At 44.3% G+C, this 25,210-nt stretch overlaps 1 protein-coding gene and 1 pseudogene across 1 annotated transcript in view; both read left to right on the top strand.

Moving 5' to 3' along the window:
- CNBD2 (cyclic nucleotide binding domain containing 2) overlaps positions 1-25,210 on the top strand; it is a 56,055-nt gene that overhangs the window by 3,905 nt on the left and 26,940 nt on the right. The window contains exons 3-8 of the mRNA XM_019733030.2: positions 10,962-11,099; positions 13,539-13,592; positions 16,707-16,870; positions 20,694-20,850; positions 21,347-21,498; positions 22,085-22,223. Coding sequence (XP_019588589.2) covers positions 10,962-11,099; positions 13,539-13,592; positions 16,707-16,870; positions 20,694-20,850; positions 21,347-21,498; positions 22,085-22,223 — 804 coding nt within the window. The remainder of the gene's footprint in view (positions 1-10,961; positions 11,100-13,538; positions 13,593-16,706; positions 16,871-20,693; positions 20,851-21,346; positions 21,499-22,084; positions 22,224-25,210) is intronic.
- LOC109447738 (eukaryotic translation initiation factor 1) lies at positions 6,322-6,688 on the top strand (annotated as a pseudogene).

The raw sequence follows: 25,210 nt of genomic DNA, 5'->3' as shown, positions 1-25,210 counted from the left end.
GTTCAGAGAGGATAAGGATAGCCAGGATAGAATCCAGGGCCCAGCAATTTCATGTATGAAAGTTTTGCTCTGCATCCTCACCAGCACTTGGTACTGTCAGATTTTAAAAACCAATTCTAGTCAATGTTTAATAGTAGTTCATTGTGGTTTTAATTTGAATTTTTAAAAAATCTAATGGTATGGGGTATCTTGTCATATTTTAATCTTTTTTTGTAAAATATTTGTTCAAATCTTTTACACATTTGAAAATTTTTTTCTTATTGTTGAGGGTTTTCGGGTTTTGTTTTTTACTTATCTTAATGCAGTTTTTAAAAATTGTGCTAAAATATACGTAACATCAAATGTACTATTTTAACCATTTCTAAGTGTACTGTTCAGGGGCACTAAGTACATTCACATTGTTGTGCAGCCATCATCACCAGCCATCTCCAGAACTTTTTCATCTTCTCAAATTGAAACTTTATACCCTTAAACAATAACTCCCCACCCCCCAGTCTCTGGCAATCACCGTTCTACTTTCTGTCTCTTTGAATTTGGCTCCTCTAGGCCCCTCCTGTAAGTGGAATCATGCAATATTGCCCGTTGGTGTTTGGCTTATTCCACTTAGCATATTGTCTTCAAGGTTCATCCATGTTGTACTGTGTATCAGAATTTCATTCCTTTTTAAGGCTGACTAATATTTCATTGTATGTAATATCATATTTTGAATATCTGTTCCTTTATTGATGGACGTTTGGGCTGTTTTCACCTCTTGGCTGTTGTGAATAATGCTATGAACACTGGTTGACAGATACCTCTTTTGAGTCCCTGTGGTCCATTCCACATACCCTGAAGTGGAATTGCTGGATCACGTGGTAAATGTATGTTTACTTTTTTGAGGAACCACACGCTGTTGTCCACAGCAGCTCCGCCATTTTACATTCCTCTCAGCAAGACAAAGGGGTTCCAGTTTCTCCACATCCTCACCAACACTGGTGTTTTTGCATTATTTTTTTTAATGTGAGATATTAAATAGAAAATTTTAAGAGAAGTTACAAGTGGACAAGAAATTCAGATTTTCAACAGAATTAGTAATTCTATAATTTCATTTGCACACACCACACAGTATGTACATCATTCCAGGGGGCCAGCTGTGCTCATGGTGAAGAAGACGCAGGTTCAGCTAATGAGGTGGTTTGGATATAAAGCTTCCAGGACGTTCCTTTTTCTGCATTTGAAAATTTTATATGTAGTCTAAGAAGCTTGCTCTGGTCTCTCTGCTGACTTTATTCACTTTTTTCCCCCCTTCTTCTGCCTCCCCCCCGTCCACTCCAGTTCAAGCCGTTGTTTCTCAGTCCAGTTGTAGGACACAGCTCCCTGGCCCCTGCTGGTATTATGAGCCCTGCGCTCCCGCAGGCTGAAGCAGTCGGCCGCTCACAGCAGCTCTTGCCGGCTGCCGGCCGCTCACCATGGCTGCCCGCTCATGGCAGCGTACAGCAGCCCACGGCAGCCCACGGCAGCCCAAGGCAGCCCACGGCAGCCCAGCTCCAGGGAGAGCTGTTGTTCACAATCTTAGCTGTAGAGGGCGCAGCTCACTGGCCCATGTGGGAATTGAACCGGCAATCCTGTTGTTCAGAGCTTGCACTCTAACCAACTGAGCCATCCAGCTGCCCCCTACTCTTAATTTTTTGAGGTACCTGCACATTGCCTTCCATAGAGGGCACCAATCTGCATTCCCACCAACAGTGTATTAGGGTTCCTTTTTCTCCACAGCCTCTCCAACACTTGTTACTATTTGTTTTGTTGACAATAGCCATTCTGACTGATATGAGGTGTTACCTCATTGTGGTTTTTATTTGCATTTCTCTGATGATTACTGAGATTCACTTCTTTTTGATAACCTATTTTATCAAATATGTTTGATCTTGGGGTGAAGATCGTTTTGTCTTTTGATGTTTTGATGAACTACAGATAACAGGTCTCTAGGGTGCTTAATCTAGCTGGACTATGTTTGTAATTAACTCAGTTGTTAGTAGTTCTCATTCCTGATAAACCAATGTTGCCTCACATCCCTGTATTATCTCCATACTTGTTAGCTATATTATTTTCTGGTTCCTGTTTTTTTTTTTTCTTTTTTTATTAGTTTCAGGTGTATTTCTGGTTCCTTTTTAGTTGTTTATTTCCAATTCCATCACTTGCTTTTTGCAACCTTATCCTCTGTATTTAGCAAGGCTTGCTTCTTTTTTGATGTTTCTAAAATGACTTTCACTGCTGAGATGGTTTTTTAAAAAACACTTCGTTCCTGAGCTCTGCAAATGCGATATCCTCCAGTTGTCTCACCATCTCCTCTTTGAACTATGTCATCTTTGCTTTGATCTCTTATTTTAAAATTCACTCAGCCCTTTGAATTCTTTGCTGTTCATGATTATCATCTGTTTCATGTTAATATTTTTCTGGTGAGAGCCTTTCATCTGCCATTTGTTTTTCTTGTTCCCTGCTTCCCTCTCCCACTTTTGGAGTAATGTATAGGTCTGGTGCTATTTATTTTTTACTATAACTCCCCTTTAAATGAAGTGATTTCTTCCTGGACCAGCTATTTGTTGGAGTTGTGTGTGGAGAGGGGACTAGAGATAGAATTCTAGGTTGGCAGGGATAGTGAAGTTCCATATGACAAGGGTTTTGTGTGAGTGAGTTGGTTTAGCCCTTTCTCTTCCTGGAAGACAGCACCTGGGAGCTGCAGGGCTGCAAAAATGGCATGTCTGTGTGTTCCCTTGGTCAGCCCACATGCCCTGATTCTCCTTGGTACCAGTGGCACCAGGGAAGCTCCCAGAGCCAGCCCTGGTATCATGATTCCAGTGTTCTACAGAAGGTGCTCTTAGTTCTGCTTTCAAGGTACGTGGCCTTTGGAGAACTCCGAACTCTGCCAGCTCTCCCTGAGACCTGCAGCCCCAGGCATTTTCTGTTGGCTTTATGGTCTCTTGGGTACATGCCATTTCTGCACAGCTCTGCGTGATGACCTCCTGGAACTCTAAGCACCTTTGCCGAGGGCTTTCTCTGGCCTCTGAATTGTTCCGCCCAGAAATGCTAGTGAGTGAATGCCTCCAGGAACAGCCCCCAGCCAATGGGGTGGCTCTCAGGCCTGCTCTGTGAGGTCTTAATAAGGTCCCAAGCACATTGGAGGCCGAGGTACCCACAAGAGTGACATGTTCATTAATGTGCTTTTGTCAAAAACAATTTTTTTAATGTATGCAGATGAGATGATTTTTTTCCCCTTAGCCGTGCTAACATAACAGATTATGTTTATGGATTCTCTGCTAACCATATTTGCATTCCTGGGATGATATGTTATTTTTAAATGTGCTACTAAATTCTGTTTGCTTGTATTATATTTATGATTTTAAAAACAATACATACTCATAAATGAGATGAATCTCTAGCTTTCTCTTTTTATGCAGTCTTTATCATATTTTAAGTGTCAGTATTCTCCTTACTTCATAAAAAGAATTTGGTATTTTCCTTCTTTTCATGCTCTCGGACAGTTTAAGAAACATCAGCATTATCTGAAGTTGCCTGTGAAAACTTCAGGATCTGGTACTTTTTTCAATTTTGGTGGTAGTGGTGGTGAGAGTTCTTTTACAACTTCCTCTATTTTTTCTATGGAAACTAGTCTATTTAGATGGTTTCTATTGGGGTCACCTTGGTAAATTATACTTTCCTAGAAAATTATCTATAAAATCCCCAGTATTTAGCTATTGCCAACTAATTCAAAATTAAAAAAAAAAACTCTGTCAAAACATGCCAGCAGGCTAAATATGGCCTGTGGACCCCAATTTTGCAACCACTGATTATAGTCAAAGGATTTTAGATCTGAAAGAGACCATATAGGTCCTATACAGGGGGTTGTAAATAACGTGCCTGGCAGGTAACACAGTTGTGTGAGATGAGGACATTGATGAATTGGAGAGCCCATTCCCAAACTAGAGATAAGCAAGTTTGAACCAAAATACCATGCAGGTCTAAAAAAGCAGTCTGCAAGCTCAGTTTGGTCCATGGATGGCTAGTTTGTGGCCTCTGCCAGCCCAGCATCACTTCCTGCCATGCTTTGTGGGCACATTCCAGCCACATCTCCTCCTCCCTGAACAGGCCCTGCCCCTTCTTCCTATGTGTTTATAACTTTATTTAGAGAGACTTTCTCTTACGGTGGTGGAAGCATTTTTCTTCCCCATCGTATTGTGCACTTGATAGCAGAGACTATATCCTACTCACCTTTTCATGCTTTTTCCAACTACATGTTGGAGCTCTATAAACATTTGACACATACATTTGATAATTAGCAAAGCAATAAGGATCTTACCTTGCAAATAAATTATTTGTGGAATTGACTTTAACTCCTTTTTATAAGAAGTAAAATGAGGCCCTTTGTGGTTAAGTGATTTACCCAAGATCACATAGGAATAGGACCACTGCTCTTTCTGAACTTCTACTCTGTAGCAGTTCAATTATAAGATAAGGAACTAGGACAGAAATGCCACTTTCTTAATTTCTAGAACTGACTTTAATGCCTGACTCTGAGTCCCCAGTCTGCCTCCTAGCAGACAACTTAATTTACGTGTCTTCAAGTAAATGGAGATTCAATCCAGTAGTTTTGAGTGTGTCATTTCAGGTTTAGTGACTCATCTTAGGCCAATTCACAGCTCTCCAAACTTCCTGCCTCTTCCTCCCCAACACTGATCCAGTTCTCAGGGGAATTATACAGCCACAGCTGGCAGGAGATGAGGTTGGGAGTGTCTACTTTTGGGGTCTCATCAGGTCTTTGGTCCTACTTACTGGCATCCTCTGATGCCCCTCGTTAGTCTGGGCCCTCTCCATGTCACTTGGATCCTCAGGCAACTCAGGGATTGATGGGACACCCTCGTGTCCATAGCCACCTCCCACCATCTCTCTTACCTTCCCCATGTGCAGTAGTTTCTCTCAGAAACCCCCTAAACTTTTGCAGGGGATCTTCTTGTATTTCTTTCCTCAAGACCAGGTCTGTGGTGAAGGAGGCAAAAACTGCACACTGCTTCTCTCCCTCTGAAACTCTCTCTTTCTCTGTCTGTAAGTCCTTTGCATCTTTTCATCAGGTAAGGGGGAAGAAACCAGTTCTGTCTATGCTCACGTCAGTAAGTGGTTAGTGTCTCACCCCAGGAGTGGTGGCTTTTTAGTTTAGTAATTCAGAGCCTGGGTCTTTGTTCTCAGCTGTCCATCTGTCTTCACTGCATTCAGTGCCCTTCCATTTGGGGTCAGTTGGGGAAGGGTTGGCAGACAGGCCTAGCTGAATAGGAATGGCAAATCAGGCGATACGTGAAGTCATAGTTTTTCACTGAAGATTCTTGTACAAGAGCAAATTGGGATTATCAACTGCCATCTTTAGTAGAAAAAAGTACTTTAGACCCTATGTTCATCTCTACTTTTGAAAGGACCCCAGAGTCATTGAGTTTCAGTCACTAAGTTCCTTTCAACATTTGATACCCCGTTTGTTTGAGGACTTCCAATTTTCTGAGTGTTCCTGATATACTGATTTAACAAGATTTGTAGGACAGTGCCATATACCTACATTCCAAGGTCTCCAAGCTCTCAGTCTCAGAGTGGTCCCCAGGCTGACGTCTTGGATGCCCTGACCCAACCCCAGGAGCCCCCTACTTTCTTTAAGATGGCCCCTTGGCTCTGGCAGTCATTGCACCACTTTGAGCCTCAGTCTCCTCATGTATGGAGTGGGTGTAAGGTCCCTCGCCTTGTGGTACTTATGAGGATTACCATATTTTGCCGTGTATAATGCACACTTTTTTGCCCAAACTTATAAGGGAAAAATAAGGAGGCTCATTATACATGGGTAGTACTAATTCCATATCTATATAAATGTTTTAGATTCTTTTATTTATGCTCATGAGTTAAAAGTGTAACTCTAGAAATCAATAATGATATCCATATGCAAAATAATACTCTGGAACACGATAATCGATTTTATAGAACTTTTGATGAATTTGCAATGACAAAGAGTTCTTGGTCTTCTATGATGCGTAAATATCATAAGTTTGTTACTGGTACATAAAATTTCTTGTATCATATGTTAAAAAATAAATGCCAAAATTCCTTTATAATACAAAAAAAGTACCTAAATGTAAACAAATAAAAATTTGAATTGAAAAATTAAAATGAGACCCCAGTCACCGAGCTGCCCCCGAGGACTCAGCAGCCTCCCACTTGAGCCCCGTCGCTTCCCGAGGGTCCATCCCTCCTGCCCGCCTTCTCCTGCTGCTGCCTTCCACAGGCCGTTTCCACCGAGGAAAAGGAATCTATCTTATGTCCGCTACCCAGAACCTCCACTTTTCGACCCCTTTCCGACCCCTTTGCTGATGCAAGTGAGGGTGATGATCTGCGTCCTGCAGGCACTGAGGATTATATCCATACAAGAATTCCACAGAGAAACAGCAGGAAGACCCTTACTACTGTCCAAGGGACCACTGATGATTACAATAAAAATGAACTAGTGAAGGCATTTGAGATGAAATTTGCCTGCAGTGGTACGGTAATTGAGCATCCAGAATATGGAGAAATAATTCAGGTTCAGGGCGACCAGTGCAAGAACATATGCCAGTTCCTCATAGAGACTGGACTGGCTAAGGAGGACCAGGTTTTACGTGCTTTTGGCTTGCTGAAGCTTAAGTGAAGATTTCCTTGCAACGAGTAGAATCTCCCTTCTGTCCCTTGTCACAAGTTTAAAAACCTCACAGCTTGTATGATGTAACCATTTGGGGCCTGCTTTTAACTTGGACTAGTGTAACTCCTTCATGCAGTAAACTGAAAAGAGTCATGCTGCCTAGTCTTGAAGTCCCTCCTTTAAACTGAGGTCAAGCAGTAGGCGCCCGGCAGTGTCCAGCCTGAAAGAGAGCAATAACGTGGTGTTTCAGCCAAGCCCAGAGCCCCAAGATCACAGATGGCTATGTCTGGCCAGAAGCTCCTTCGCTGTCCCCCTGCAGAGTTCCCTGCCCTAAGAGATTGTCACCACCATCGGAATTCCTTCCGTAAAGCTGAGAGGAGAGAGGCGGGGATGAGGGAGCAACGGCAACTGTACCACTAGAGGGAGCCTTCGGTGGTCAAAGATCCCTTGGTGTCTCCCATTTGGCCCAGTGGGCGGAGCTTAAAGCAGCCGCCTTCCCTCTAGTGAGGTGATAGGACATCTGGTTTCTCACCAAGGGCTTTTTGACCAGACATATCCTAGTTATTTGATGTCCAGACACCAGAATGTGAGGCCAACCTTCTATCAGAGTTAAACTTTTGACAAGGGAACAAATTTCAAACTGATACGTCAGTTATGTAACTAGCTGTGGAGCTTGCAACTTACTGGCAATAGCTGCCCAATGCCACGTGAAGTAAACTGATTTTTTTTCCCCTTCAGTTTTAATGTTATGTAATGTATTTAAACCCTTATTTAAATAAAACTTGTTTTCAGTAAAAAAAAAAAATTAAAACGAAAGATTTTCCCCCCTGAAAGTTTGGGGAAAACTTGGATGCACATCATACATGGGAGTGCATTATATGCGGCAAAATACAATATCTAAGATAATGCCTCTGAGTGTTCAGTAAATGTTAGATTTTCAGAATCTGGTTTCTGTCTTCCAGAATCCTTAATTGAGACATAGGAGATGCTGAGGATGAGATTTTCTCAGAACAAGGCTTCTCGCAGCTGTTGGTAGGGTGTGAGGAGTGGAGAAGAGCATTTACCTTACTACAGAGGGAAGCTCTTCACTTCTAATATAAGCAGATACCTGGGGAAGGAAGGACTTGTGGTCCTACCCTTGAAAGGCAAAGAGGCTCATTGTGTCATTTGCCAACTCAGGAACCACGAGGAGATCTATGGTATCTCATTCCTGGAAGGTTCTGAAGAAGGAACTGGTGGGGAGTGTCAAAAGCCCTGGGAGGAAAGAGGGGACGCTTGAGCAGACAGGTATTTTGAGGAAGGGAGAGGCAGGTGTAGGAGGGGGCCTCCAGGGCATGTGGCCACCCTGTACCTTTTGGAGTCACAGCATGGTCACAAAGGAAAGAGTTCCAGATTGGGGTTCAGAAAGACTGACTTCTGAGCCCTGCTCTGTAGCCTACTACCCCCACCCCTCCTTCCCAACACTGGGCAAGTCACAGGTTACCCACTGAGCCCCTAAGTCCTGCTCTGTACCCACCTTTCCTGCTATTATGAGATCCAGAGAAAATAAAGCACAGCAGTAGGGTAAAGTAATAGGTTAAATTTATGGACTCGGGAGCCAGACTGCCTGAGTTCAAATCCCTATCCCTTATTAGTCATGTGACTAACATTAGTATTAGGAACATTACTTGATTTTCTGTGCCTGTGTTTTCCTCTGTACAGGGTGATGATAATAACTACTGTGTAGATTTATTGTTGAGGATTACATGAGTTAGTACACATAAAGGACTTAGCATAGTGGCATATTGTTTTCAATAAGTATTAATTTTATTAATAAAGCCTTTCCCCAGATTTCCATATATAATTTTTAAAGAAAATCTTAGACTTACAGGTAAAACTCCTTACCATCCCGCTCCCATTCTCCTCACTGGTAACGCCTTTCCTGAGGTTGATGTATACCCTTCCTATCTATATTTTTAAAGATTATTACATGTGCATGTATACATAGCAATGCTAAGTATCTATAAACAACTGTATAGTAGACAGCCTATTTTCTAAATGGTACTGTGAAGGGCATTGTATTTTACCTTTTTTCCACTCAAAATTATGAGTGAGCTTTACCCACATTGGCATACACAGCTCTAGTGCTGTGTTCAGTCCTGTGGCTGTGTTGTGACATGCTGATGCAGTCCCCTACTGGTGGCCACTTCCGTTGTTTTCAGCTTTCCACTGGAACAGTGTGTCGTGGTCACCCTCATGGTCATCTCCTTGTGCACATGTGTAAGCTTCTCTAAAATATACATGAGATGCCTACAATTCCTTGATTGTAAAGGACACACATACTCAACTTTTAAAAATACAGTGGTACCTCGGTTTTCGAACGTAATCCGTTCTGGAAGACCATTCAAGTTCTGAAACGTTCGAAAACAGCCGACAGCGAGGCCTCAGGATCTTGCACTCAGCAGAAGCCACGTGACATGTTTGACTTCCGAGGCATGTTCAAAAATTGAAGCATTTACTTCTGGGTTTACAGTGTTCGTAAACTGAAATGTGCGTCAGTGGAGACGTTCGAAAACTGAGGTACTACTGTAGTGCCAAGTTGATCTTTAACATAGTTGTGCCACGTTTTTCATTTCCCCAATCTGATAAGTGTAAAATGGTATCTTGTTGTTGCTTTAATTTCCATTTTCATTAATTCCAGTGGTATTCAGAATCTTTTCATTATTTATAGGTGATTTGAATTTTCCCTTTGAATTACCTGTTCATATTTTTTGCTCATTTTTCTATTGGGTTATTTGTGGTTTTTTAGATTTGTAGAATTTTTTAAATTAAAAAAAATTGTGGCTAGCTATCCTTGTAATAGTAATACCTTGTAATTCTGGAGAGTAATCCTTTGTTGATTATATGCAGGGCAAATATATTCTTCTAGTCTTCAGTTTGTCTTTTCATTTTGTTTATGATATTCTTACTATCAAAAGTTAATAAACACAAGTTTTTGCATTTTTTAAATTATGGAAATTTTCAAATGTAAAAGTTGAAATATATATAATGGTTGCCCCTTTGATCTAACAATCAACATTTGCCATATTGGCTTTGTGTATTTGTCTGTGTGCGCGGGTCTGTGTTTGCTGAATCATTTGAAAGTTGCATACTTTATGACACTCTCTTAAAAATAAGAACACAACACAATATCACCATCATGATAATATGAAAACTAATACTAATTCCCTCTAACATCTAATATCCAGTCATATTCAATTTCCTTATTTTTTCCTAAAATGTGTTGTTCAGCTTATTATGATGAATTAGGATCCAGTAAAGGTTCATATTTTGCATTTGTTTGTATGTCTCTTGAGTCTTAATCTAGAAGAGCCCCCACACCTTTTTCTTTTTTCTTCATGAAATTGACTTTTTGAAGAAACTGGGTTAGTGATTTGTAGATTGTTTCACATTTGGATTTGTCTCTTGGTATTGAACTTGCTTCCTTATCCCCTGTCTTTACTTGGCAGGTAGAGGGTGACTGCCCTTTCCCAAATTCATAGTTGGAATTTGTTCTCAGTTTTAATTTCAAATTCCCAGGGAAAAGATTGGATGACCCATCTTGGATTAGGTGTTATGTTATGTTAGTTTTCTATTGCTGCTGCTCTAACATATTACCACAATTTAGTGGCTTAAAACAATGCAAAGTTATTATCCTGTGTAGTCTAGAAGTCTGGCATGGGTCTCCCTGGGCTAAAATCAAGGTGTCAGCAGTGCTGCGTTCCTTTCTCGAGGTTCTAGGGAAAAATTCATTAATTCATTTCTTTGACTTTTCTAGCTTCTAGACACCACCCATATTCCTTAGCTCATGGCTCCCTTCTTCTGTCTTCAAAGCCAACAATGTTGCATCTCTCTGACTGCTCTTCCCTCAGATCTGTCTGATTCCCACGTTCAGGCTCTCTGCATCACCCCTCACTTCCTGCCACTACTTGTGTTCTTTATTTTCTGGACCAAAGTGGAAAGGCTTGACATTTCATTAGAGCTGGGCTGGTAAATGTTTCAACAACTGGCTCTTGGGGAGAGGGATGCCCCCATTTGTAGTAATTGCCAGTATTTATGTGGCATAAATATTCCCACTGTGGGCAATTTCAAGCTACCAACATGATTTCAACAGTCTTGAAAGCATCCTGAAAATGTAACCATTGCTCCAGCACGTCACTGCATTTAATTGTATTACATTTCACCTTATTCAGCACCATCCAGCCTGCTGCTGATGGTTGAAAATAGATGGTTTCCACTGCTCTTGTTTATTTTGTTTCCACAGGGGCTGTACCAGCTCATCCTGGATATCCTCATCATGACTCGAGTGTGTAAAATGTTCCGCCAAGGCCTCAGGGGATTCCGGGAATATTTGATCGTGGAGACTGCTTACAGAAGGCACCCTGCCTTCTCCTTCTGGGATGTAAGTAGCTAGGCTCAGCAGGAGTAGGAGGGTTTAAAGGAGTACTATAATTAGCACCCTACTTCCCAGCCCAAGTTCTGTACCAACAGAGAGAGAAGACAAAGGGTAAAGCAGATGGGAGACTCAACTGTTGCTTTTATTAATAAAGAGATTTATATTGGACAAGATGACTTGTAGCACCAAGCGGGAGAGTTACCTAATACTGAACCCCAGAATTAGACAGACTTGCACATTGTCACAGGCAGTGCTGGACCACTGCAGACCTCCCCTGCAGCAGCAGGGCCTCTTGCCCTAAGCTCCCAGCGGAGAAGGGCAGAGTGGGAAGTGGTCTCAGAGGGAAAGGGGAGGGAGTGAATATGCCCAGTTTCTGCTTCCAAATCCACTAAGGAGTTTGTCACTCCTTATAAGTGTGGAAGGAGGAGAGGGGCTAGTAGTATTTGACTAGAACAGCTTCCTCCAGGTGGAAAGAAACATCAGGAGTGTGGAAGAAGCTATCACCATTCCAACAGTGATCAAAAGAGCCAGAAGAAGTCTAGTTGGGGCTTTCCGAATGCCCATCTCTGTTCATTTTCTCTGTCTTTTTTCCTATTCTCTCACTTAAACAAGAAGGGAACATTTGCAGGGCCTGTTTGCTCTGGTGACCATAGTTTCTAGACTTTCTAGAAGGTCCCAATTTCAAGTATTTTATCCCAATCATACATCATGAGCTCCTTTTTGGCTCAGAAAAGTTGCTCACCATTTTGTTAACTTGTTCTGGTTCCCTAAAGTTGTCTTCATTACTATCCAGGCCTCCAAAGTTCCCCCAGCCAATACCTGGACAAATCCTGCCCATTTTCCTGTTATGCCAAGAGTGACTAGATGCAGCCCCCTACCCTGCATCCAGTGATTCACTCCAAGAAATTTCCCACAATGGTTTTTGAAGGGTAGTAGCCAAGGAGGTGGTGGTGGTAGTGGGGCTGGTGATGGGGGAAAGGAGGGTGGTCTTAGATTGGTTTCGAAGGGGCCAGCAGGTAATGTAACTATGTGGATGTGGCTGAGTTTAAGATGTACTGAGTTTAAGTAGAGGCCTATGGGCCAGCTACAGAGAAAGGGCGTGCCCCATCTAAAGATGTTCAAATTCGTATATTTTGAAGACATTATGCTGGCTGAACCAAATAAATCTGCAGCCAGATTCTGCCCTGTATTTAGGCCATGAGACAGGAAGGGATGGAGTAGAAGAACTGTAACCTGAGAGACTCAAATTAGCTCTCAGGAAGGACGGGCTGACACAGGCTGCCATGCATTGATGACGTGAAGGGCCCTGGAGACCAGGAGTCTTTGGTTACCAGCAGACCTGGGCTGATGCCTGGGCGGTTGGAGAGCTGACGACCAGAGCCAGGCTAGTCATCAGGGGAGTGTGAAGCTGAACTTTACAACATTACCCAGTCAGGGCGGCTTTGAGTAGAGCAGAAGCCTCTCAAGGGCCGCTTTTGGGGGTCATATGGCTGCTGGGCAGAGAGCTGGGAGGGCTGTGGCATAAGCGGGTGGAGAGAGCCATAGACTGGTTTTCAGGGGAGTATGTGAGTCCAGATCGTTTTGAACACCACCTCTTTCCTTCATTGCCCCCACCCCCACCCCCTGAGAAGCACCATGTGGATACCCAAACTATAAAATAGGGGAGAAGACAGGGATCTGCGTGGGCTCTGGGGAAGGACATGAGGTGTGCCTAGAGAGATGAAGGGGGGTCCTTGTTGGCCCAGGATGGTGGTCAGGGCCTTTTTTGTCCCTTTCCTTACCCCTACCTCCTCCTACATATTGTCCCCTCTTTCTCTGCCCCTTTCTCTACTCTTTCCACATCCTCTCTGCATCTTTTAGGAGGTGGGGTTGGATTAGATTATCCCTAAGACCTCTGACACCTCCTCCTCCTGGCTGTCCTCTAGACAAGGACCATTTACTTGGCGTGTGATGCTTGCGCAAGTTCCTTCACTCCCCTCGAGTCCGAAATGGGGCTTAATGAGACCTGCTTCGTCCTAAAGATGTAATGGAATAAAATGAGGCAGGTGCACTGTGCCTGGCTCGTTATGTAGGCTCTCAGTGAAGGTTGGTTCCTTCCATTGTATCCCAGTTTCTGTTTTTTCCCCCTCTAATTTCCCATTTGTTTGCTTCTTTTCCCTCTCCATCCTTTATCTTTCTTTCCCTCTCCCCACCCCCATCTCTCTCACCCCACCCCATCTTTCTCTCCCTTCACACTAGTATATAGTCACTGCTGTGCCCAGGGCTCATGCTGCGTTGGGGCTTTTGAGCTGAAGTGGACATGAGAGGCCCAGCCGGAGGAGGTTTCCCATGGCTTCCTGTCTGCTATGGTGGTCCAGGTGTGCAGAAGAGTTTCAGAGCAGAATTTTGGAAGCAGTCATGCCAATTCTCCTTTCTCTCCTGTACTGCCTTTTTTTTTTTTTCCAGGAAAAGAAGCAAGGCCGAATCACCTTTGATACCATGGACTTCGTTACACAGTCGGTATGCATAGCTTTGACCTTGATATTGGGAATTTTCTTTCGGCCTCATGGCGTGGAAGAAGCACTGGGCTGGGCACCAGGATAGCTGGGTTCAGTCCTGTCAATGCCACCAACCCAGTGTGTCACCCTGAGCTGGCCACTTAGTTTCCTCATCTATGAAATAGCTGATCTCGGTGATCCCTGCTAGTCCTGGCCTTTGAAGACTGTGAGTCCCCCTGAACTCACTCACTGTTGGTTTATAGCTGAGCAGCACCAGGAGAGAGCACTCCTGCTCTGGGACCCCGCGGAAAACAGCAGAAGGCAGAGCAGAGGGTGTGAGAGCCCTAGATGGAGGATAGATAATCAGAGTGGTGGCAGAAGCCCGGGCTGGTGTGAGAATTTTGCCTCTGTCCCAAGCTCTCCGAGAGATGCTGGCACACTTGTCCCCAGCCTGGCTGTGGACGGCCATTCTGATGAGGAAATGCCTTACATCTGGGTGAGGGTTTGGATTGGGTGTCTTGTTCTCTGAATTCCAAGAATCATGGTTATCTTCCCAGCATCTCCCTACCAAATCTGGACATTAATTAAAATTTAAAATTTAATTTAAATTTTAAAGGGACCTACCTATTTATAGAGAGGATTTGAAGTTCTTACCCATGTAGACCTGACTTGACCCTGGCCTGGAGTAGCCATGTCGGTTTTTGTCTCAGGGAAAGGGGGCCTAAGACAAAGTTTTATAACTGTTACCAGGACCACTTGTGCCACCCTGCCCTTCCCCCTTGGAGCCAAGGCGTGGCTCCTGTTGCCTGCCTCTGCTGGGCATAATCTAATTTCTCGTCCCCCATTATCTATGAAGCACAGTTAAGTCATCCAATTTCTGGGTTTCTTCAACTTTCTAGACTGGCCAGTGTCTGACATTGGGCATTGAAGTTTACCCAAGTTTTGCCCTTCCGACAGGAGAGACTAGAGGCCTCTCTGAGAGCCACAGAACTTGAGAGATGAAAACAATTCTGCACCTAACAATAGAGGGAGAGAAGAGGGCATGAAGGACAAATCCGTCACACAGACAAGACCTCGCGGCCTCTTGAATGAGTTGTGTTTAACTCTGGCTCCAAAACGGAGACGAAGACTAGAGACCCAATTTAAAAACCTCCCCTTTGAGTGACTGCTTACGGGTACTGGTTTCTTTTTAGGGTGATGAAAAGGTTCTAAAATCCATTGTGGTGATCGTTTCACAACTCTATGAATACACTAAAAATCACTGAATTGTACACTTTAAATGGTGAATCATATGGTATGTGAATTATTTCTCAATCAAGCTCACACACACACACACACACACACACTTATACATATGAGTATGTTAAATGTATGTTTAACTTGAGAAACTCCCAAACTGTTTTCTAGTGACTATGATATTTTGCATTTCCACCAGCAATTTCTGAGTCCCAGTTCCTCTGTCTCTTTGCCAGCACTTGGTGGGATTCTTCTCTTTCCCTCCTTTTGATTGTTTTTTTTTTTTAAATTGAGATATAATTTGCATACCATAAATTCACTCTTTTAAAGCATACAAATCAGTGGTTTTTAGTATATTCACAGAGTTGTACAACCATCACTACTAATTCCAGAACGTTTTCATCACCCCAAAAGGAAACCTCATAGTATTAGCAATCACTCCGCCTACCCCCTCAGCCCTCCGCAGCCCTAGGCAACCACTAATATATTTTCTTTTTTCGTCCAGAATTGTTCATCACATCCCACTTTCATTTTGTTTTTGTGACAATTACTGTTCTGTAACACTAGCACATTCATTCATCGTTTCCGTAAATGGTTTGCTGAGTGGCCGCTACATGTGAGACATTATTCTAGAGTGGGAAACAAGACAGACAAAGTCACTGTCATGTTTACGTTGGGACTTATATTCTAGAGCATCTTTGTCCCATAGAACTTTTTGCTCAATAGTCCGTGTTGTCCCTTGCAGTAGTCAGCAGACACGTGTAGCCATTGAGCACTTGTGTGACTGAGGAACGTATTTTTTATCTTACTTAGATTTAAAGTGGCTGTTGGATGCCATATTGGACACTGCAGTTCTAGATTATGTGTGTGCTTGTGTGTGTGAGGGGAAATGATAGACAATAGACACATTAATAATAGGAATAAGATAATTTCAGGAAGTATTAAATGCTTTGAAGAAAAGGATCCAGAGCTTATAAGGTGCTGGGATAGGGGCTCTGCTATTTTTATTTTAGCTCAGCTGATTCAGTAGGGACTACCGGAGACATAGACACTGAGAGCAGAATGAGGAGGAGAAAACAGTCATAGCCATAGGAAAATCAGGGGAAGAACATTCCAGGCAGAGGAAACAGCCTAAGCAAAGACCACAAGACAGAAGTGAGCTTGGCACCTGTAAGAGATGGATAGAAGGCTAGAGACTAGAGAATGAAGGGTTGCGGCAGGAGGTGAGGTTGGAGGGGGATAGGGAGGTAGGGAGTCAGACCACCTGGGCCCCTCAGCTGTGGTGTGGAGTTAGGATTTTATCCTAAGTGCAGCGGGCAGCCAGTGGCAGTGCTAACAACCTAAGTACGTACCATTTCCACAGCAGGTGGGAATGGTGGGTAAATCGGTGGGTCCTTGAGTCCCGGTTCATGAGGGTTAGCCAATAGTCTCTGTAGGTTCTCCAGTCCTTAGTCTTCAGTAGCATGCAGAGGTAGAGGCTGAGCCAAGGGAGGTCTCCTCTGGCTGCAGTGTGCATGTGCTGAGGGGCCCCTGGAGCCCAGGCAGCCCATATTGCCTGGGAGGGGGGTGTCAGTGAATGGCAGTGGCAGTATGGTCAGTGGCTGGGGATATAGGCTGTGGCATGTAGCAGATCTTGGTTCTAATCCTGCCTGTCTTCCTCTGTCAAATGGGAATAATAATTGTGCCTTGCTGCTTGGGCTGGGCAGAGATGCAGTGAGACGGTGTGTGTAAGGGGGGTATCCTTACCCCCCAGGGCACACAGTAAGCACTTAACTCCATGTCAGCCACTATTGTGACTGGGGCGTATGGGAAAGTATAAAAGCAGGAGTGTGGGGAGTTGCCTGCTGGCCCAGGGGGAAACTGTGGGGTCCTGTGTGTCACTCTGGCTCTCTCTCCCCAGGGTTACTTCCCTCCGAAAGCCATTGAGATAACACGGAAGAAGCCTTCTTGGAGGACGGAGAAGGATATACAGGCTCTCTGTAACATCTTGCAGGTTCTGGGGAGCTACCGGAACTACTCGGAGACCCTGCAGCTGCTCCTGGCTAAAGTCATGCGCTTTGAAAGGTCAGTGAGGGGGACGGCCCTTGGCCCCTGGGCTGGGGCTGGGCTGGGCAGGAAGAGCCTGGCTAAGAAGGCCACGGCGGGTCTGCTGCTCTCTCTGAGGAATGCCAGCCATGGAAAGCCATCTATCAGTTCACCTTAGTGCTCACTGTTATGGTTGCAGCCCAGTTTATCTCATCCATTTATTGAGAGTCTACCCAGAATTAAGGAGCCACTGAATCTGGAGAGAATCTGGTAGGGACCTCAGAAAGGATCTGGTCCAATTCCCTCATTTTTCAGATGAGAAAACTGAGGCTCAGAAGGGGGAAATGACTCATCCTAGATCAACCAGATAATAAGTGGTAGAGCTGAGACTCAAACACAGGCCCTTAAAAGCCAGAATGGATCACAGGTGATTGTACTATGTCCAGATAGGAACTAGGGCAAGGGTCTTGAACTTGGATGAGAAAAACATTATATCTGTATTTTCATTAACCTCTAACTGAAATTTATTATGTCCTTTAATCATGGATGTAGGTTACAAACTACTGTAGTATTAGACATTTTTGTGACTTTTTTCACCCAAAGAAATCACAGATATTTTGACATCATATTCAAGTTGTTGTAGATTTCTTGAAAAATAGTTTGTTTATCACATCTTCGAAAATATGATAGTTATTAGATATGCTGCTAGATCTTATTATTCAGCGCCTTAATAAAGATGCACATCTATTGCTGTGTCACAAATTTGGATTTTTGTTAACTGTAATTCTGCTGTATTTTATTTTATACATTTAAAATGTTATTCTGTGAAGGCTTCACCAGATTGTCAAAGGGTCCATGGCACAAAAAGCACCATGTAAATGCCTTGTACTGAAAAAGTTTAAGAGGTGTGTGTGAAAATATTGCCATTTCCAGGACATTTCAATGGCTTACGGGGGACAGACTAGCAGAATATTTGAGGTAAGGCCTGTCTTGAAAAGATAGGATGTAAGGTCATAAGTTTGTACCCTGATATTTTCCTTTATGGAGGTCACAGTTTAGGACATAATCACAACTAATTACAGATTATGACCTTTGATGAACTATCCAGGATCCATTCCACAGGTAATAAGCCAGGGGGAGTTTCACAGCAGAGGTGGCATTTGAGCTGGTGAATTTGACAGGTGGAAGTGTAGACAGATGAGGACATTCCGGGCAGCGGGAACCATCTGCTTTGTTCTAGCCTAGTGAAGAAGAGTGAGTTGCTACTGTCTTAAAGGAAGATTCCATGGCATGCAGAATGGTGTCCTGGAAAGAAAAAGAATCATGGAGCTAGAAGCTCTGGAATTTAATGCCATGTCTGCCTTGCTGTGACCTCAGGCAAACCACTTAACTTTTCTGAGCCTGGTAACCTCATCAGTGAAACGAGGATCATACGGATTTTTATATAGATCAAGAGGTGGTGATTATTAAAGCCAGTTGTTGATTATTGCTAGGACTAGGAATTAGTAGATTATATATAGAATCCTTCCAGTTACAAGTGACAGAAAACACAGCCCAAGGGAATGCATTGGTGGCTCATGTATCTGAAAAGTCCTGGGATAGTTCTCCAGTAAGTTCAGCTGGATTCAGGGACTCCAAGTCACTAGGATCCAGTGTCTGCCTGTCTGTCTGTTTCCATCTGTTGGCACTTCATAGCATAAGCCACCGTCTCAGCTAGATTCTCTTCTCACGGTGGCAAGATGGCTCCTCCAGCCACAGCTCCAAACTTCCATCCTTCTGGTTTCAGTCTGTTGGGAAAGAGGGAATAGCTCCTTCCATTTCTTCAAGTCAGAGCCTTGGGATTAGTTCTTTCTAAACCAGATTGGCTTTGCTTGAATCATCAGTGGGCAGTGATGCTCTGATTGGGAGTAAAGAAAGGGTGTTTCCCCCAAAGGAAAATCAGCGTGCAGGTGGTAGAAAAAGGTGACCAGATGGTTGGCAGCAAAAGCAATAGATGTCTGCTATGGGAGATTCAGGTTCTAGTGCAGACATAAGTGTGACTCACTGTGTGACCTTCAGCAAGCCGTGGGCTCCCCAGGCTCCACTTTCCTTATCCCCAAAATGTCGATTGAGCTAGATGGTCTCTGATGGGCTTTCTAGCTCCAGTTCTAGGAGTCTACACTTGAATGAACACTGACTATGCTCTTTTGTCCCTGGAGTCTTAATTCCTGGCTGAATATGCCTGCCTTCTCCCATCTAGTCATTGTCATCTGGGCCATCTCCTCTTTCCTACATTGACAAAGCCTCTGGTTTGTATCTGAACAAACCCACAGCTACTGACTCCAGCCTAATGCTGCAGTCCTCGGGGCATTTATTCTCTGATCCCTGCTCCCAGGAGTTTGCCGTAGTGTCATGAGTGGGTGCACTGGAAGCTCAGAAAGGGAGATGCTGCTACGGGCTGAGTCAGGGAGGGCGTCCTAGAGGAGGTAGGATCTGTGCTGGACCTTGAGCTCCTTGAAAGGATTGAATAGGTGGGTAAGAGAGCAAAGGCTGTTCCAGGCAGCGGGAGCAGTATGGACAAACTGATGGAACAAAGGAGTAACACTTGGCCTGTGCAGAGGGTTGGCTCTTCTGCTGCTGGTAGCTCAGTGAGGCAAGGGAGGAGGAGAGGGGGACCTGCTGAGACAAGTGCAGAGAGATTGGAGTTGAGGGAAATGGCAGCAGTCTGCAAAACACTAAATCCTGCCATTGGGGCACTTCTACAAAGGCCACTGACCCATCAGACCTTGGCAGAGACAAAAGGCAGACTTTGGGCTCCCCATTGTCTTCTTGGTAAAATCCAAACTTAGCCCACTTTTGGAGTCCTTTGTGATTGGACCGAGCCACATTTCTCTCCCACGACGCCCGTGACCTCCTCCCTATTTCCCATTTTCCTCTCTAATGGAACTTACGGCCATTCCTTTGAATGGGCCATGCTGCCTGCCATCTCTGTGCCTTTGGACGTGGCGGTCCCTCTGCCTGGAATGCTCTTCCATCTCTCTACGTGGATGACTCTGCACACCATCCTAGAGCTTTTTCTGGCCTTCCAAAGTTGGGTTAAATGCTCCTTCTTGTGCTTCTCTCTCTTAAAGCATATTTAAACTTTATTTGCCTCCTGTACTTCACCATAATTTTGAGAATGAAATCTGTGTCTTTTATCATTGTGCTTGACAGACACTGTTGGCATTTATTTAACTTACTGAATGAAGGAAGCAAACTGAAAGGAGTGAGATTTGAGCTTGCATTTGAAACACAGAAACTTCCCTCTGAACTTAGGCACTAACTCTCAGTTTGCTCTGGACCTGGGTACTTCTACCTTAAGGGTTCCCAGTTGGCTAATGAGTTCTTGGGGATATAATAAGATCATTTCTCTGTCTCTTTCTAGGCATACTCATCCGTATTTTACAGACAAGAGAAACTGGAGCTCAGAAAGGGGATATGAGTTGCCCAGTGGCACATAGCTAGGGACAGAGAACCAGAGTTAGGATCCTGGTCTGACTCTAAAGCCAATGCTCTTAATCATTTAGCGACTACTCACCCATTGCTTTCAGCGTTTGTCCACGCATTTATTCCATGACTGTTCATTGAGCATTTACTATGTGCCTAAGTAGACTGCCAAAATCTCTGCTCTCAGGAAGCTTCAATCTACCAGAGGTGGGCAACTAGATAAATGTTGGTGAAGAAGTCAAGCTTGATGGGGCTGGGACTGCACTCTTTTGAGGTCCCTTCTCGTCCCAGTCTGTGCTTTCATATTCCAGAGCAAAGAGCACAACCAGTCCCGATCTCCCAGCATGGACCGGGCTCTGTGTTGCTCCCAGATCAACTGGCCGTGGTCTTTTTCCAGGTTTGGTCGCAGGCGTGTGATCATAAAGAAGGGGCAAAGGGGCAACAGCCTTTATTTCATCTACCTGGGCAGAGTCGCAGTGACCGACGATGAGGATGGGAGCAGTGCCTTCCTCGACCCCCACCCATTTTTGCTGTGCAAGGGCGACTGTTTTGGGGTAAGTGTGGGGGAAGGGCCTGGCTTCCTGGGGTGGGGTTGGGCTATGAGAGGACAGCTGATAGAACCTCTCAGCTGGGCCCCCTCCTGCCTTATACTCTGTGTAAGTCACTGCCCAGCATCCTTACCTGTCAAATGCCTATTTGAGTTGGACCAAGTGATGTCCAAGGCCAACCTTTTCATTTGTGCTGTTTAAGGAGTTTGTTCCCTATATGACCCCTTAGAGATTCAGCGCCTGCTCAGGGAGGCCTCTCCAGTGCCCTCTCTCTGGCCTCGTCAAGATGCTTTTTCTGCAGGCAGCATATTAAGAGGGAGAAATGGGCCCGCAGAAGGGGGAATGAGCAGCAACACAGGGTGGGCCAGGGAAACTGCAGTCTGGGGAGCAGAGATTTCCGGGATGTGGGGGTGGAGATGAAAGTAGGAAAGAGGTGGGGAGGGCCACAAGCAGGAAGCGGGAGGTGGCCTCTCACCTGCCTTTGCCCTTGTCCACCCAACAGGAAATGGGTCTTCTGAGTTCTTCGGTAAGGAAGTCCACCGTGGTTTGTATGGAAGAAACGGAGTTCTTGGTTGTCGACAAAGAAGATTTTCTTGCTTATAAGCTGGACAAGGAAGTTAAAAAGGATTATCAGCATCGGTTTGCATTTTTCAGGTACCTCCATCCTCAGCTGGCGTTCTTCCCCCTGGGTGTATATTGCTAGGTGCCTAACTTGGCTCCAGGCCCGCTGGGAAACTCTAGGTGCCATTCTTGCTGCCTGAAATGTCTTTTGGCACCCACCTCCCTCCCAATTTCTCTGTCTAGCCAACTCCTACTGTACCTTCAGGTCTCAGCTCAAACATCCCTTCCCCATGGAACAGAAATACTAGAATGGCTAACATGTACTTGACCACTTGCTTTATCTAATCTCACATTCAGTCCTGTGAGGATGTTTGTCTCATTCTCCCCGGTTTATGGCTGAGGCAACTCAGGATGGGGATGTCCCAGAATGTCTGATTCCGAAGTCCCTGGGCCTCTCTGCTCCACCTCACTAACCAACCCCACCTACCCTCCCCTCATAATAAAGAGTGTGGTATGTGATAGGAGATTGGCTACAGGCTAGGTGATTGGAGGGCGTGGGAAGCCTTCCACCTCCGGCATTGGCAAGAGCAGGAGAACATGCTCCTTTTCGGGAAATTGCTAAGAGCTGTGCACCTTCTGTGATGGAGGGCAGTGCATTCTAACAGGCCTTTCCCCTCAGGGAGATGGATCTGTTTCGGTCATGGTCTGATGAGAAGCTTTGGAAGCTCGTAGCCGTGGGGAATGTAGAGAAGTTCTCGTATGGGCAGCTGATCTCAGAAGACTTTGTTGAATCATCCTCCATTATGTTTGTCTGCAGGGTAAGAGGTCTGGGTTGGGGATGTGAAGCTGGGAAGGGTGCGCCTGATACAACGTCCGTCCGGTGGCCAAACAGACAGGGGCTGAGCTCTGTTCCGCAGCACCGCAACTCACTGCCTTTTCTGAGTTTCTGTGTTCTGGATACAAAAGGCAAATGACACCCTTCCTCCCTCAGAGAGTTGCTGTGAACGTTAAGATACAGAGTTGTTATATTAGGGCCGATAGGAAACCCACACCTTGAGCTCATGTATGTGTCTATTTACGTAAGATACATACCGTGTTTCCCCAAAAATGAGACCTAGCCGGACAATCAGCTCTAATGTGTCTTGTGGAGCAAAAATTAATATAAGACTTGGTCTTGTATTATTGTATTGTATGATATTATTTTATATTATATTGTATTACATTATATTATATTACATTGCATTATATTATATTTCCTGTCTTATATTATAGTAAAATAAGACCGGGTCTTATGTTAATTTTTGCTCCAAAAGATGCATTAGAGCTGATTGTCCGTCTAGGTCTTATTTTGGGGGCAACATGGTATTTAAATTAGACATTTGGCTCTTGAATCTTAAGAATTTTAAAATTATATATTTTTTAAAATTATGATCTTTACATTGTAAAAGTTATATGACCACATTATAAAACTTTCTGGAAAGAGGGGAGAAATCACCATAAGCTCATCACCTCAGGTTTTCATTATTTTTATGGCTCATGGAACAAATTGCTTTCCAAAAGGAAGGATCAACCTATTATACTTTTATCTAATTCCCAGCACGGTCAGCTTCACCAGTGCCACCACACCTCTGCCAGCCTTGCCAGTCATTCTTTCAGAAGTTTTCTAATTTAATAGGTGGCAGTTGATGCCTCATTGAGGATTTAATTTATATTTTTTCTGATGACTAGTGAGATTAATCATGTTTGTTTACTATCTAAATTTTATCTTTTGCAAATTGTTTCATGTCCTTTGCCAGCTCCCGTTGGTTGAAAAGAAAATCTCACATTTATTGAGAGCTTACTGTGTAGCAGGCTGTGTGTTTCACTTGCTTTATTTCATTTCAGTCTCACAACAGTGCAAAGGAGGTTGGTATTGTCATTATTCCTTTTTTACAGAGGAGGAAACTGAGGCACAGGAAGTGGCTTGTCCAAAGTCACACAGTTGCTGAGGGACGGAAGCAGGGTTCAGCCTAGGTTTGTCTGATTTCAAAGACTTCACACGCCCTGCAGTCACCTAGCCTGTAGCCAATCTCCTATCACATACCATTGGGTCTGTCATGCAGAGTGGCCTGCGGGGTCTCTGGTCCCACTCCCCACATAAGAACGCAGGACATGGTGAGGCCAAAAAGGAACACCCATGGAGCCATAGATGGGGAGTCATACCACTATATTCTGGCTGGCGGCATCCACTTCTCTGCAATCTGTGCTTGCTAGCTCAGCCACCAGCTTCTTGCTAGCCCCCATTTTCTGCTAGCGTAGCCATGACAGTTATATTAGTGGCCAGTGGCTCACTGGGTACAGCTGACGGCCAACTAGCCACAGCTGATGGCCATTTACTACCTGAGCCAGCACCTTTCCACGTGAGGCCGAGAGCCTGGAAACTGCTCTCTGGGGCTGTCCCCACAGGGTCCCTCCGCCCTCTTCTCAAGGCCCTCGCCTCCAGCCGCTCCCCTCTACTATGCCTCACATACACCTGTGTAATCCACCAGCTGTGATTCTCTCGTTTCTGTTTTTCCAGGAGCCTCTCTGTGGCTCCATGCCCCCCAACTTTGTGGCTCACTAAGCTATTTTATTCTAAGGAACACCCCAAGAGTGCCTCACTTCAACTTACTACTTACTCTGCCTCCTAGCCCTTCAGTCCTCCCTTTGGTTTGGGCCTTTCTGGCAATTGTTGACTCTGCTCAAACCCTAAATAATAGCTCTCCCCTTCCCTTCCCCATCTCCTCCCCTAGTATTCCCCTCCCCTCCCTTTCTTCTCCCCTCCTTCTCCTCTCCCCCTTCCTCCCTTCTTCCTCCATCACCACCATTTTGTTTTTAGGCTTTTTGCTCTAGTGCCAGGGGTTCTACTAGCATCATTTATTTTTTTTTATTTTTCTTTTTGGTTTATTTTGGAATAGGTAGTACATTCACATGGTTCAAAATTTAAAAAGGTTCAAAAGTGATAATTCTCCCTTTCAGTTCTTTCCCCTGCCACCCAATATTCCCCCCTAGAGGGAACCACTGTCACCAATTTCCTACGTGACTATCATGCACGTGTAGGCAAATGCATGTGTGTATGTTTTTCACTTTTTTTCATAAATGGTGTCATACTACACAGACTATTCTGTACTTTGCTGTTTCATTTAAGAATTTCTGTAGGTTGTTCCATATTAGTACATAAAGAACTGTTCATAATTTTTTCCCACTTGAGTAGTATTTTACTGTATGGTTGTACTTTAATTTATTTAATCAGCTTCATATTGATGGATATTTAGGTTACCTCAATCTTTTGCTATTTCAGTGTTTTGTGAGTAACCATTTCACCATAAATCTTTACGATATGGTGAGTCTTATTTCACCATACATTTTTATCATAGCTCTACAAGGAAGATATTAGTATCCAAGTTTACAGAGGAGGAAGTTGACGCTAAGACACCTTAAGAAAGGCCACCCAGCTAGTAAGGTGCAGAGCCAGAGTTCTGCCCCCAAACTTTTAGCATCTCCCTATCCCTATTGTTTGCATGTTAAGTCACCACAGACATTTGTCAAGTTTTTGCCAAGGTCATGACACATTGGTCCAGGCTTGGGAGGCATACAAAGATGGAAAAGACTGGTTCTCTCTCCTTATGTATCTTCTCCCCTACATTCTGAGCACAGACAAAGTTGTCAATGCCAACTACCAGGTGATTAGTGCAAAGTCTGTGAGTTATAAGAATTCAGGAAGGAGAGCTCTCTAAAGGCTAGAGGCTTTAAGGAAGTCTTCCTGGAAGAGGTGAGGTGGGAGATG

Source organism: Rhinolophus sinicus, linkage group LG13, assembly GCF_036562045.2.
Source record: "Rhinolophus sinicus isolate RSC01 linkage group LG13, ASM3656204v1, whole genome shotgun sequence".
In the NCBI taxonomy this organism is placed as follows: Eukaryota; Metazoa; Chordata; class Mammalia; order Chiroptera; family Rhinolophidae; genus Rhinolophus; species Rhinolophus sinicus.
The sequence above is the reverse complement of the archived record's forward strand: the minus strand, read 5'-3'. Positions and strand labels throughout refer to the sequence as shown.